The sequence below is a fragment of the Crotalus tigris genome, unplaced genomic scaffold, assembly GCF_016545835.1.
Source record: "Crotalus tigris isolate CLP2741 ecotype Arizona unplaced genomic scaffold, ASM1654583v1 scf7180000024339.11422700, whole genome shotgun sequence".
Classification (NCBI taxonomy): domain Eukaryota; kingdom Metazoa; phylum Chordata; class Lepidosauria; order Squamata; family Viperidae; genus Crotalus; species Crotalus tigris.
This window is the reverse complement of record NW_024100509.1, coordinates 767,613-783,519: the sequence shown is the minus strand read 5'-3', so window position 1 is coordinate 783,519 and position 15,907 is coordinate 767,613. Positions and strand designations below refer to the sequence as shown.

General features: G+C 35.2%; 1 protein-coding gene across 1 annotated transcript; it reads right to left on the bottom strand.

Annotated features, from left to right (window-relative positions):
- Positions 1–220: 220 nt before the first annotated feature.
- SLC25A31 (solute carrier family 25 member 31) lies at positions 221–15,741 on the bottom strand. Its single transcript, XM_039326029.1, has 6 exons — positions 15,427–15,741; positions 12,904–13,031; positions 8,802–8,919; positions 7,684–7,838; positions 2,552–2,677; positions 221–1,047 (listed from the first exon to the last, which is right to left on the bottom strand). The coding sequence occupies exons 1-6, from the start codon at positions 15,641–15,643 to the stop codon at positions 847–849; spliced, it is 945 nt and encodes a 314-aa protein (XP_039181963.1). The 5' UTR covers positions 15,644–15,741; the 3' UTR covers positions 221–846.
- Positions 15,742–15,907: the final 166 nt, after the last annotated feature.

Sequence of the window (15,907 nt, the reverse complement as noted above, 5' to 3'; positions counted from 1 at the left end):
TTGTAAATCACCTGACAAAAGGCACACTGTGGCTTTCATTTCTACAATGTATATCCTATTAACAAAATCATTAAAGAATAATAGATTTAGAGATTATAATCTCCTGTTTTACACTAATGACTTTTATACACAGAGTTAATTTATTGCTTTGGAAAGACATAACTGAGATTCTTACATAATATTAGATTCCTTTACCTGCCCAGTTTTTGCTTCAATACACTTTTTTTTTTTTTTTTACTTCTGTGATACTGGAAAAGATTAAGAAAACAGTTTCCTAGCAAGAAACTCTTATTATTACTTTGCTGCAGAACATTACAGTACATTCATTCCAAGACACCCTTAATTCAAACTGTTGAACAAAATAATCTGAATAAATTTGCACTAACTGGGGCTATAAGCTGTCTAAATTTTGTTTAGCCTTGCATGGAAAAGCTCTTATTTCTTGCTAATAAAAAAAGTTTAAACTCTAAAGTAAACTACTGGGTTTGGATTGGAGCAAACTGGATTCCAGTCCAAGCTCATTTATCAACTATGATATACATCTTTGACTAGGCAATTCAATGTTTCTCTCTCCCTCCTAAAGAATCGCTTGTCTTCAAGATGAAATCCAGGTATCTTGATTTTGAAGGTAAAGACAATGAATGACTCAAGGAAAATGAAATAATAGGCAGAAGTCTTTTGAAAGTAAAAGTTAAGTAAATGTAATCTTTAAATTGCTTTAAAATCATAACATTAAATACTATTGACTTGTTACAAAGTAGAATACTAAATAGTAAACCAATATTCAAAACAATAAGACTTTTATCTCTACATGGGCAGCGCAAGTAAAATAGATTATTAGTGCCTTTAGTCAGATGCTTGGCCTATTGAAGGATCAATATGAAGAAATTCCTTGATTTTGTCATAAAGGACTAGCACCAAGGCACCTCCTGTCCCACGAAGAACATTTGAAAAAGCCCCACGAAAAAAGGCCTTTATTCCTTCCTGGCCATATATCTTGATAAAGCAGTCAATAGTTCCTTTATACTGACGTTCAGTCTCTCCACTCTGAATTCAAAAAACATTCGAATATAACCAGAGTTAGTGCAAACTATATACATTTGATATATAGTAAATAATTATTCTGTAATATTTGTTTTACCAAATTATAGCTATACTACCTCAAACGTTGCCACTGCTAAGAACTTAAGGAGGAAATATTTTCCTGATGTAGGTCTCTGCTATTACGCTTAAAATGATTTTCCCATAAAGTTTCCTGTAAACTTCAGACTTAAATGAGGTCACTTCAAATGATATTTTAAAGATTGCTAGTTTTTAAATGTCAGGTTTTGGTGCAATGTTCTTTACTGAATCTGCACTCTAAGGTTTCTCATTATCAGTAAATATCAGTCTGAGACTGACTGTTTGAATTATAGATTCTCATAAATTTCTGTTGATATAAATGCAATTATTTGAGGGGCTGCCACAAAGAAGATAGAGTCAACCTATTTTCCAAAGAACCAGAAGGCAAGACAAGAACCAATGGATAGGAACTAATCAAGGAGAGGAGCAACCGAGAACTAAGGAGAAATTTCCTAATGGAGACAACAATCAACCAGTGGAATGGCTTGTCTTCAGAACTTGTGGGTGCCCCATTACTGGAAGCTTTTAAGAAGAGACTGGACAGCCACTTGTCTGAAATAGTATAGACTCTCCTGCTCGAGCTGGGGGTTGGATTAGATGACCTCCAGGTCCCTTCCAACTCTGTCATTCTATGTTCTATGATTTTGCACCAGGTGATTATAATTCTACAACATATATTAAGATGTTTTAAATGTTGGCTCTATAGTAAATAAATAAACTAAAAAAGACAGTCCTGTTCTTTTTTCTTTTACAAAAACAGATTTCATCAAAATTTATGTATTTATGTATTATGAATCATTCATGCAAAATACATATACATATATATCCTTAATTTCCTTCTCTTGCATACTAGCTTAGTCCCCCTTTCAAATATTTCAAACATATACAAAAAATATTGAGGACAGAATTTACCAATTCAATAACATGTATTATTTGCTAATGTTTACTCCTATTGCTTTTATCCCAACACTGTTGATAAAGAATCTAATAACTGCCAACATAATTGAATACAACACATGACAGAACATCATATTTTATTTTGCAATTTCAATGTTAACTATGTCAAAATTGTCTAGAAATCCTAGTTAGTTATAAATACCAATATCCCCATTTGAAATTGTAATTGCATGCAGGGTATAAACCAATGGGTATCTCTTATACAGAGGCTACTTAATAACAGAATACTTGCTTGTAGAAGGTTCCAGAATCTCTGTATGTGTAGAAAAGATTACTAGCTGAGATTCTGAAGAACTGTTGCTCAAATAACTAGACAATATGGAGTTAGGCCAGTGGCTTGATTCAGCATTATATTCTAAAATCACATTTTCTGATTAAAGAAGAGAGATATGAAACAAGTAGTATCAAAACAGAACGATGTAGCCCAGACAGTCACAAGGACACTCACATGTTTTCTAGATGGACTGCTTACCTGCATCATCATACGTCTTCTGACAGTGTCAAATGGATACGAGAGAATCCCAGAAAATACTGTCACCACTTGAGCAATTGCAAAAGATAAAATGAATGGGGTTTCTTTAGGATTTGGTAGCATTCCCTAAGAAGTGAAAAGAAAAATTAGTCATTGACTTGTCTTCAAATTTAAGCATGAATGAAGTCATGAATGAATGAACTTTTTCCATAGAAAAATTTTCTATCTGTTCAGAATATTTTGATGAATCATTTTACATTATTGAAGTAATTTACAATATTTTTCATCTTATGTTTTAGAGTACACATGTCAAACTCAAGGCCCACAGGCCAGATCTGGCCCATGATGTGTTTAGATCTGGCCTGCAAGCAAACTACTAGTAGGAGGTGATTATGTAGTGTGGGGGGGGGAAGGGAGGGAGCTGAAGCGAGAGCAGTACCAAAGAGGCCTAGGGGAAAGTTAGCTGGAACTGCGGTATTGCTGGGATTCTGCTGAGGCCCCAGGATCAGCATGCGTAGCTCCAGCTGATTGAGGCTTCTGGCGGCCAAGGGGGTGGCCGGCAGCTGCACGCAGTCTTCAGGGAAAGAGTCAGCTGGAGCTGCTAGACTTCCGGTGCTTGGTGGGGACCCCAGAATCAGTGCATGCAGCTCCAGCTGATGAGCGCTGCAAAAAAAGGCAAGCTGGGCAGTGAGTGAATGCATGGGGGAGGAGAGATATAAAGGGAGGGGTTTCGGCGGGAAGGAGGAGTGAGGGGGAGAGAAGGCAATAGTGAGAAGAGGAAAGATGTCAGTGGGGCAAACCTGAGAGAGAGAAGGGGACAGGATAGGATAGGCTTCTGTGGGGCAAGCCTGAGGAAGAGAAAAGGACAGCAACTGATCCTTTGAGGACAACCATAATGCTGATGCGGCCCACAACAAAATTAAGTTTGACACCCCTGTTTTAGACTAGAGTATCAGACAAATTAAACTGGAAGAATATTTCATATAAACAATTAAGACGCAATATAACTAGATGCCCAGATGGTAAACTGTGGTCCACTGGTGAGGCCAAATCTATAATCACATTTATCCAAATGCAATAATCTTGCCAATTAATTTAGGTAAAAAAATAAATATTCATCAAGAGTAATTTTAAAGGTTGAATCAATTTCTTCTTTTTTTTTTTTTTTATTAAAAGTTTTATAAATTTTACAAAAAAAACAAGAACAATACAGAACAAAAAACAACATATACAAAAGAGAAAAAAAAATAAACAATACATATAAAAAAAAACCCCACCCCACACCCCTCCCAAAAACCCTCCCTTCCCCCCCCCTGAGCTTCCCAGAGCAGAATATAGGCTTAAGAAATAATAAAAAAAAAATAAAAATTAAATTAAAAACTCTATATTTATATATATAAAAAAGATATCTATAATATATATAAAAATAAAACTTATGAAAAGGCTATATAATATTTTTGTATACCCAATCTAAATTGTATAAATTTTATCCATTTGTCCCAGATAGCAAAAAACTTCTCTTGCGTTTGTTGCTTTAAGAAAGCCGAAATCTTTGCCATTTCCGCCAGATAAGCTACTTTAAAAAACCATTCCTGCAATGTAGGCAAAGATTCCTTCTTCCAATATTGTCCAACTAACAGCCTCGCGGCTGTGATCAAGTTTAACATCAATACAACCTCCTTTGTATCACAATCTGTAACAATACCTAACAAAAATAATTGCGGAGTGAATTTTACCCTCCTTCTAAAAATTCTCTGGATATTCCACCATATTTTGATCCAAAATGCTTTTATCTCTCTGCATGACCACCAAATATGATAATAGGAAGCCTCCTTGTAACCACATCTCCAGCATTTAGGTTGCACGTCAGGGTACATGTAAGACATTTTTTGTGGATCAAGGTGCCATCTATAAAACATTTTATAAAAATTCTCCCTTAGATTCTGTGCTTGAGTAAATTTGACATTTCTCACCCAAATAGTTTCCCAGGTGTCCAATGAAACTGGCTCACCAAAGTTCTGCGCCCATCTAATCATACAATCTTTAATTAGTTCCGTTTCTGAGTCCAATTCAACTAAAACCCCATAAATTCTCTTAATGTGGGTTTGTCTTTGATCCTTCAGTTGCTTAATAAGATTTTCATCTTCTCTAAGAAAACCCACCTTACAATCCATCTTCCATCTATCTAGTAGTTGCCTATATTGGAACCAAGAATAAGTAAAATTTTCTTGTGCTAATTCTTCCCGTGATTTTAATTGCCAGTTTTGTCCATCCCATTTAAGTAACTGTCTGTAAGACACCATATCCATTTTAACCCCTCTTTTTATTCCTTCTATCGCATGCCAAGGTATAGCCCATAATGGTACTTTAAAATCACTTTTATAATATTTTCTCCAAATCCTAAGTAAAGAAATTCTTAAAATATGAGATTTAAAAGCCCAATCTATTTTTTTATTAAATATTAAATAGGCATGCCACCCATAAAGTAAATCCCATCCCTCTAGATAAAGTATCTCAGAATTTGTCAAATTTACCCAGTCACTAATTAATGTTAAAACCACCGCATCATAATATAATTTCAAATTTGGTACCTTGAGTCCACCCCTCTCACGGAAGTCTTGCATAATTTTGAACTTAACCCTTGGTTTTTTCCCTGCCCAAATAAATTTATTGAGACCCTTCTGCCACTCATTTAAATTAATCTCATTTTTCAAAATTGGTAACATTTGAAACAAAAAAAGAAACTTGGGTAGAATATTCATTTTTATCACTGCAATTCTTCCCATGAGGGATAATTGCAGCTTTTCCCAGTTCTTCAAGTCTTTCTGTACCCCGACCCACAACCTTTCATAATTATTTTTAAATAATTTTGCATTAGAAACAGACAGCATCACCCCCAAATATTTTACCTTATTAACAATCTCAAAACCCGTCGAGTTAACCAAAATCTGCTTCTCCTGACTCGACATATTTTTAGGTAAAATTTTAGTCTTATTTACATTAATCTTAAAACCCGAGACCAAACCATAATGGTGAATCAACTGTAATAAGTTTACTACAGAATAATCAGGTTGCGACAAAGTAACAACCAAGTCATCCGCAAAAGCTCTCAACTTATATTCTTTTTTATTAACATATATTCCTTTAATTTCCTGAGACTCTCGAATTTTAATCAATAATATTTCCAATGTTAAAACAAACAACAATGGCGATAAAGGACACCCCTGTCTAGTACCTTTCTCTATTGTGAAAACCTCCGACAAACCTCCATTAACAATAAGTTGTGCTGTTTGTTTTTGATATATTACCTTAAGGGCTTGTAATATGTTTTCACCAAAATTCATTTCTTCCATTACTCTTAGCATAAAATGCCAATTCAGTTGGTCAAATGCTTTTTCAGCATCTAAAAATATGAGCCCTGCAGGAACTTGGTTGTTCTTATCTAAGTATTCTAATAAATTAATAATTTGTCTAACATTGTTTTTCATATACCTTCCTGTTATAAACCCTGATTGATCTTTATGCACAAGATGATGCACCACCCTCATAAGCCTATTTACCAAAATTTTTACAAATATCTTATAATCCACGTTTAAAAGAGATATAGGCCTATAGTTTTTTGGTAAAGTAAGATCTTGATCCTCCTTTGGAATCAATGATATAAAAGCACTACGCCATGAAGGAGGAATCTCTAAACCCTGTAGGATACCATTAAAAAGATCATTTAATGGTTGAATCATCTCCTCCATTAAGGCTTTATAATAAACAGCTGTTAACCCATCCGTACCCGGTGCTTTCCCTAATTTCAATTGTTGAATTGCTGAGGCGATTTCCTCCTTAGTGATTAAACCATTAATTTCATATTTCTGATCCTCAGTCAGTTTAGGAAAACTTGCCTCAGCTAAATATTTATTTATATCTAACAGTTGTACATTAGTAGATTTGTATAGGTTTTGATAATAATCCAAAAAAGATTTTTTAATTAATTCCTTCTGAGAAACTAGTTTACCCTTATAATTTATTTTCTCTATTATTCTCAGTCTCTGTTTCTTTCTTAATTGATAAGCCAACCATCTCCCCGGCTTATTAGCATTACAAAATGTATTTTGTTTCATAAATAATAAATTGGTTGCAGCTTGATCTGCTATCAACATATTAAATTGTGACCTTAATAACTTTACAGATTCTTTAGTACTTTCATCAGAAGGATTTAGAATCAAAGCCCTTTCTTTTAGTTTAATTTCATCTTCAAGTTCTCTACGTTTCTGAATCTGATTTCGCTTATAAAGGTTGAATCAATTTCTATACCACACACCCCTAGAAATGCTTCTGATATATTTTGGGATTCCTTACAAAAGTTTGAAATAACAGCAACGAATTATGCATATACACTATAATTTTGAAAACCCAAGTTTTCTCACCCCCTAGAATATTGTCTCGTACCCCCGGTTGGAAACCCCTGCCTTAGAAGAATCTCTAGAACAGAAGAAGTTAGATCAGTTCTCCAATTGTTACCAAATCAAAAGGCTAGAGGAAATCACAAAATATCTACAGAAATATGACAAGCAGCAGCGGAAGAATTAATCCAATTTTAACTAAACTATGCCAGAAAATATGGACCACAATCCAGAGACTAAGAGATTGGAAGATGCTAGTCTACATACCATATGTCAAATAAAGATTTAACAAAACCTGCAAACCATCACATAATATCCTTACTTAGCAAAATAATGCTTATGATTCTTCAACATAGTTTAGATCATATACTCAAAGGGAAATATCAGAAATTCAAGCTGGTTTTAGAAAGGTCTGGGGAACATGAATAAGCGAAAAAGCCAAAGAAAATGAAAAAGAAGTCAAGATGTGAATAATTGATAATAGATGTGATTGATTATCGAAAGTCTTTCAGTTGTGCCAACTACAATATATCAAGCTGTTGAATTCTCTTAGAAAATAGGAATGTAGAATATCTCATGTAGAACTAGATTGAACATGTGGAACAGATTGACTCCAGGGTGGCAAAGGAATAAAATAAGGCTGTATATTTTACATAAATTATGATATAAAACATGTATAATAAATATAGCATATCAATACTCAATATTTTTGGGAAAAAAGTTCAAAAAACTTACTTTTATGGTGTCATAACATCCAAAATAAGATGCCCGATATACAATAATTCCCTGTACTGAAACACTAAATCCTTGGTATAGACCAGTAATTCCATCTTTTCTGGCAATTTTAATAATACAATCAGCTAGACCTCTGAATTGTCTCTCGGAGGGACCTTAAAAATGAAGTAAAAAAAGCAAGTTTTCAAAAACATGTTAAAATACTTGAAACATAAGTAAAAACATTTTGTAAACAATTTTCTCAGTAGATGTTTCTGTCTCTATCTGGACAGATTGCAAAATATGATGACAAATCAGAGTTAATTTTGTAGATGAATCAAGTAACTATAATTTGTTTGGTCAATTTGTGGTTTGTTTATTCCATCTGTTCTGCCAATTTCCAGAGGAAACATGTTGAGCACAAAAACAAATCAGAGGTAATTCAGAATTTATTTATTTATTTAATCCAATTTAAAGGACAACCAACTTCAAGGTAGATTACAGATAAAAGAAAAAAAGAATACCAATGATTGGAAGAACACCAAGCCTTAAACCAAACCAAACCAAACCAGGTTCGATAATCACTCTTTCCACAACCACTCAATCCCATTTATTGTTCAGATCTAATAATACAAAATGAAACAAGCCATAAAACAAATTCAAACCACCTATCCCCAAATTAATCATGTTGTTTTTTTTCTTAGAATGAGTTAACATGCCATGGTAAACTAAAAACAAATATCCTATAATATTTTACATAATGTGTAAATGAGGCAACTAATTTATATTTGGATAATATCTTTCATTTTTAAAGTGACTTGGCACTAAGTCATCCAAATTTAATATAGTAAATAGATTATTCCACGGAATCTCCAAGTCCAGAGCAATTTGTCACAGAATGCTTAATAGTAGGAAAATATTAAACATAATGCATAGTTGTGAACTTCTTAGAGATATCTATTGGTTGTTGAAGAAAGTAAAAGCTAAATGTGCTTTATCTAATAAGCTTTGTGTACAAACAATTCAAAGTTTAAAATACAAGTTTTGATTATGTCTTGAATATTGATAGTAGAGCATATAGAAATTAAAATAGCCAGGTGAGCACATCTTTAAAATATTTTTAATATGTAGCACCTTACCTTTGCCAATGTCAGCACCCAATCGAGTTCGTGCAAAGTCTAGTGGATATACTACACACAATGAAGTAGCCCCAGCTGCTCCACCAGCAGCCAGATTTGAAATGAACCATCTCATAAACTGTAATAGAAATAGTGTGCTCTGTTCAAAATCAAAGTTGCCTTCAAGCTCTTTTTTTCCTGATGAATATCTCAACTATTGTAAACTAATGTTGAGATGACATTGATTTTATATATGATCAAATACTAATAAAAGCAAATTACCAATTTTTTAGGGAGTTTGGATGGCAAAATTACTAATTATACATACTCACAATATCCTCTCACTCCAATCTATGTCAATTGCTATAAATAGAAAATGGTGCCCAAAATAATTTGGAGTGTAGGTAACACGGCTTTTACCTTATAACACATTTTCTTAAAGAAACCATCCTGAACCTTATGTATTAAAGTGTAAGTAATCTAGTTGTTTACTTGTTTTGAAGTATTACTAATTAACATTTTTGAAAAGTACTGTGTTTACAATTTAGATTCAAATGTACATTTCATTTATGCTGTTAAACAAGACAACTGTTATTTAATTCAAATGAGTGTGGTAGTTTTGCAATTATACATATATTTTGTTAAAATATAGTGTTCAGTGATTTTATTTATGCACTGAAGCTTAGTTATTTTAGTTTTCATTCTTATATTATGGAGTAAATGGCAACTTGGCTGATCTCAAAAGCTAAGCAGTGTAAGCTCTGCCTGTACTTAAATCTGAGATCAAGAGAAAACTAAGGGCTGAGAAATCAGAAAAGCATTTTGTAAGAAGTCAATGATAAATTGCTTCTGTGTTGTTGCCAAGAAAATAGCATGGGCATGTTCATATAGGAATCAAGAGTTCTGTTCACTGGAAAGAGACGGCGCCACAAGGTATTTTAAAAAAAATATCACGTTCTTTAGCATAATGCAGTCCTCGAGGTACGAGTGTAATGGAGCCTGCCCATTCCACTTGTAACTCAAAAACTCGTAGAGTGAATCTCGTTCCTTTAGCGAGATCACTCTCTTGCTCGTTAAAACGGACACGGCTTATTAAGTAAACATGAAATATCTCAGGGTGGCGAAGGCCATGGAGGGCCTAGTGATGGAACAGGGCCCCAAGGCCCCCCAACCCATTAAGATACCTCATGTTTCCCCCTCCCTTCCTGCCACGTGGGACTCACCTGGAAAAGGTCTGTCTCCTCTCTGCCGCAGTTCCTGCTACTGCTCCAATCTGAGGCCAGGGGACACGTCCACAGCCCCCCGTGTCCCGATCTGGGCTCCAGAGGCCAAGGCCTCCGGAGCCTGGATTGATGGCTGCAGAGAGATTTCGCAGCCCCCCAGCAGCCCAATCTGGGCTCCAGAAAACTTTTCCAAGCCTCCAGAGCCCAGATCCATGGCTGTGGAAAGACTTTGCGACCCTGGTGACCCAATCTGGGCTCTGGAGGCCTTTTCCGAGCTTCCAGAGCCTGGATCAATGGCCACAGAGCAATTTTATGCCCCCCTGCAGCCCAATCCGGGCTCTGAAGGCCTTTTCCAACCTCTGCAGCCATAGATTCGGGCAGCAGAGGCCTTTTTCAGGCCTCTGGAGCCCGATCCAGCGTCCGGAGGCACATCAAAGCGTCCCCCAGCTTTGGTTTGCTTCTCTGTTGCATGAGATCATGTGAGAACAGTAGTGTGAGATCTCACTCCACTGATCTCGCATCATCTTGCGTTATTTTAGGCCTCCATTCTCTGCAAATGCACTGAAGGCCTAGAGCAGCCAAAGTGAAGATTCTGCATCTTCGCAGGGTGAGTCCTGAAGGCCTGCTGCCTAAGTAAACCTGCAGTGGGGACGGGGAGGGAGGGAATAACCCGGATGAGTGTTGCAGAGCCACTCCGGTCGCTCGTAAGGACAAACGACTGCTTTGGTGCTACAATACTCATAATTTCGGGAGTTGCTTGTAAACATTAGGGGGCGCTCATCATGTAACTTTCAACGAGCGTTCCTAACTCGGGGATTATCTGTAATTCAAGAATTAACTTGTCTCAAGTTGACAGAAGATGAACATGTAATATAAAATACGGAAGACTAAATAAGGTCATTTGCAAGTGCTCATAAATAAAAGAACCTTAAATGTGAAATAGGTATTTGCTAATTCAGAAGATATTAAAATAAATGTAGACAAATTGCCTGCTGGTGAAAGGAAGTTTTAATTCTCCATGACATTAATCTTATTCATACATTTGGGGCACTTATGTAAATAAATATATGTCTTTTTTAAAACATCCTTTCCTCAAAGATTGACGAGCTCAATAGATATAAAACTTTGTATACTTTCTCTCTATTCTCCACCATATAACTTTTAAAAAATAACTAAGAATTTATTTACTGTATTTATATCAGCATAATTTAATCAAGATTCCCAGTGGTTTACAATTACATTACATTAATTAATTACATTAAAATGAATCTAAAATATTTGGAAAGCAAATTACTTTCCACTATTGTACTGCACAATTGTACAGTAGATTAAAATTATTTATTTTTATTATTACTTCCTAAGGAATGGAATGGTGTTAATTGTTAAGTGCCTTTTCGAAATATATTCATTTAAATATTTACAGATTGAAAAGACAGTATAGGGCAGTGGTGGCACTCAGAGCCCTCTCTGTGGGCATGCGCGCTGTCACCCCAGTCGTAGCCCTTCAGCTGGGTTTTATAAAACCTTTTTGCTTTAGGCGTCCGCCGCCGTATGCAAAAAAAAAAAAAAAAAGGTTCAACCAATCAGTCAATTTCAACTTCTTGCAGGGAAAAAAAAGATCTTGCAAAGTTGAAATTGATTGATTGAACTTTTTAGTCCCACCCAGTCTGCCGTTACCACCACAGCAACGCCCACCCAATGGGCCACACCCACCCGGCACCTGATGATGAATAAGTGGGTTTTGGGTTGCAGTTTGGGCACTTGGTCTCTAAAAGGTTTGCCATCACTGTTATAGGGGAAGCAACAGCCAATAATCTATATTACTGCAGATAATTATTTTTAAAAGCATCCATACCTTCAAGTGATTGATCAGTCAGGTTTCAAACGATTAGATAATGCTGAAATTTGTTTGCTTAATGTAACCTAGCCCAGGGGTTGCCTACCCCTGACCTAGCCAAAGCAAATACTTTCCAGATAAATTTGGACTACAGTTGTTGGAATTTACAACCTGGGCTGGGATGATGTCACAGCATAAACATTTCAAGTTATGAGATTGCATAAGACTAACTGAAATTCTGACCCCCCTTTTTTTGGGGGGAATACTCATGCCTACATACTTTCTCACAAATTTCCTTCCTTCATTTTCAAGTGGTCAGCAAGTATGCTATCTGGGATTTCTAGCTTGTTGACATTTCAACACATCTAGAAATGATTAAGTTGAGTATTGCTGCCTTAATACAACAAATAGTAGAACACTGAAAAAATAAATATTGGGTCTTAAGTGGAGGCATTACAAGCAATAAGCCTCAGCATTTCCTCATGTAACCATTGAATTAATCCTTCATTAAATATATTTTGCATTTTTATGCAAAAGTCAATGGTTTGAATCCTAAGCAGGATTCCACAAAAAGAAGCTAGGTTCAAATCCAGTGGAGAATCCTGCTGATGATAGGAATACAATTAACTTTCAATAGTTCTCCTTTCCTACTATGACCCTTCTCTATAGTTTCAAGGGATCCTTCAACAAAGGTATTTGGTTGGCACAAAGGGCTGCAGGAAAAGACAATCACAGGTGGGCTTGACTCGTAAGTGTTAATTAACTCAGGAGATGCTTACAACAGTAATAGCCAACAACAAAATCCAGCCAATGTCTTCTATAACACGGGTTGTCAAACTTGCTGCATCATATGACGTGTCACGACATATCACAACTTTTTTCACATTGCCGGAACTGGGGTGGGCGCGGCCTCTGCATGATGCAATCGGCCCATTGGCCAGCAATTTGACACCCCTGTTCTATACAATGCCTATAATCATCCAAAAGAATACCCACATTTCCAGTACTTAAGATTAAAACAAGGGAAAACTTTTGGAATAAATCTATATTAAATCAGACTTACCTGTGTATCTTTATCTACTCCAGACATGAAAATCTGTTTGTATTTGTCCTTAAAGGCAAAGTTTAGGGCTTGAGTTGGAAAATATCGGATAACATTGGCAAGATTGCCACGCCAGAAACTGACAAATCCTATAAATAGAAGATTTTAAAATATATAGGGTCCCTCATTTTAAATAATTTTAATTGCATGATTATACTTTATTACTGAAACTTTTTCAATTTATTTCAAGTTTAAACACTTGAAATAAATTTCAAAAATTAACATTACTGAATAACTTTAAAACTTATCATAGTGTTTTCCAAAGTCAATGCTTAACTTTCAAATTATAGATTATACCAGTGTTAACTATTTGATAACTATGCAGTGGAAGCTTAGGTCTAGGAATGAGATCAGAAATAGCAACAAAATTAATTGATAATTTGTTGAGATCAATTTTAGCTTTTTTTTTTTTAAAAAATAAAAGCTACTATAGTAAGCAGAGGCAGGTTATATGAATAAATTCTATGAAACGAAATGAATCCTTTTGATTTGAAAATGATAGCATATTGGTTCTGAGCTTCTTCACTTCATGCCTGGCAAGACAAATGTCTTAAACTATGGGAAGAATAGTTATGACCTAGTGGGTATTAAAATCCAACTACCATTTTTGTATAGATAAGTATTTTGGATTTAAAGTCCACGAGTAAATCTTCTTTGCGGGCAGTTGATTCTTCAGATGTGTAAAAAGGAAGTTTGCTTTATTTTGGCAATAACTTACAATGTAAAATTACAGGCTTTTAAAGAAGCATGTGATAATATTTAATATACAACATTGTTCATTAAATATTTTATTAATATTTATTGAAAATGTATAATTGCATTTTATATGTTTGAATTTTTAATAATTCCTTATCTCCTTCAGCTAAAAAAAGCAGCTCTCATCCAATTATATTTGCTAGCTTTCAAAAAGTACTTTATCCAACAAATTCAAGAGGATCAATCAGCAGAATAACAATATCTGTCATATATATATTCCAAGTCATAGTTGTCAGATGTTTAAAACCTCTATATAAATCTGTATAGTACTCCAGTATTTATTTCCCCATAAAATGTTACTGGATTTATTCTGCTGCAAATTACTCCCAAACAGCAGCAGCTCACATCTAGTCTATTTGATTCTGTTTGCATACTAAATTAAGACTACAGTCTAAAATATTTAGAATTTTAATTATTAGATTAAAATTCCACATAAGATAAAGACACACACACACACACACACACACACACACACACACACACACACACACAGAGAGAGAGAGAGAGAGAGAGAGAGAGAGAGAGAGAGATATGGGGAGGAGGGAATGTATTGGCTTAGACATGGAAAGAAAACCTTATTATGTTTCAAATTCAGTATATTCCAACCATGCAGATGAAATATTAGATACTATTTACTATAGCTTTAGATTTATTATTTTAAATCATCAATGCAATATGAAACTATAAAGACAAAACACTAAGCACTTAAGTATATATAATCACAGCATACATAGACAGACAAACACACACACACACACACACACAATGGCAGAACTTCAAAAAATTCCCTGAGGCCAAAAGATATTGTTTTCTTGCAGTCAAACATGCTGGATGGGATATTACTTGAGAATTTACATATTCTTCTTGAGTTCTATAATGGAAAAAATATACTAAATAACATATTTTAAAATGAATAAATTCACATTCTGTTAATTCTGTCACAACACTACTTGGAAAAACCAACTGGTAATTTAGATTGTAAGATCTAAAAGGGAAGAAAACACAGTTGTAGTTTTTAAAAAAAATCACTTGGTGGTAAATTTTATTGTACTTAGTGGGCCTAACTTTCAAACAGAAATGGCATCAGGTTATATGGATATGGCAATGGGAAATTTATATTGTTATTTGTAGAATTAAGTAGATCACTATATACTACTTAACAGTTAGCATACATACTTAATATACATACTTCTAGTACAGACTAGCAATCAATCCCATGCATTCATGGCAAAGATTCAGTTGAAAGCTGGTAGGTAAACTTAGATATATTTAGAATTGTTTCAATAAGATGACTGATGCTTAAAGAATTCATATACATTCAAACTAATCCATTACCACTAGGCTAAGATTATTGCCATTTGGAGAAATGGAATTGAAGCAAGCAAGTGTAGGCAACCTAGGTTTTGCTGGATGTTTTTATTATAATTTTCACCATCCCTTTCACAGATGGAGTGTTGTGTATAAATGACACTGTAATGCCAACTAACTAGTGGGAATCTCCTGCAAATATTACAATGCCTGTGCTACTCACTAGCCACTAATCAAGGATTCTGTTAAATTGTGGTTCAAGAATTGCCTTGCAGAGATGATGACAATTTTTTTTCATAAATAATAACATATCTAAAAGAAAACTAAAACCCTTAACTTATTGTCTTCATGGCAGAGAAGGATTTAGAACATAGGGATCTTGGCCACCATAACACTGAACTATTTCTAGGGCTAACAGACCTTGCTCCCGAGGAATGCGTATAAAGCAATCTATCATGCCTTTGTATTGCTGGTCAGCACGGATCTGTTTGGATGAGGCCTGAACCTGGAGTAGGAGCTTCACCCGTTCAATGGGTGCTACTGTTGTTTTGGAAATAGCAGCTGCCACCCCACCTATCATGAGGTCCTTTCCAAATGAGACAGGATCAAACAGCTGCTGCCCCTCAGCAGCCTGCATGATGTCAGTTGGGTAGAAAGAAAGATGTTGGTGGAACTAGGGCCTGCAAGCAGCATCACCCAGCACCAGGCAACACTTCTAACTGTCACTGCTCACAAAGAGCTAATGGAGTTCCCCTCCCCTCTCCCCCCCATTCTCAAGCCACATGATGCAGAAGCACCCAATCACAGCAACCGTCCTCTCCTTTCCTTTTATAGGAAATTTTGGGCCTTTTGAAGATGGAGGTAAGTTCAGTATAGTGAGATGAGGCCTAAAATGAAGGAA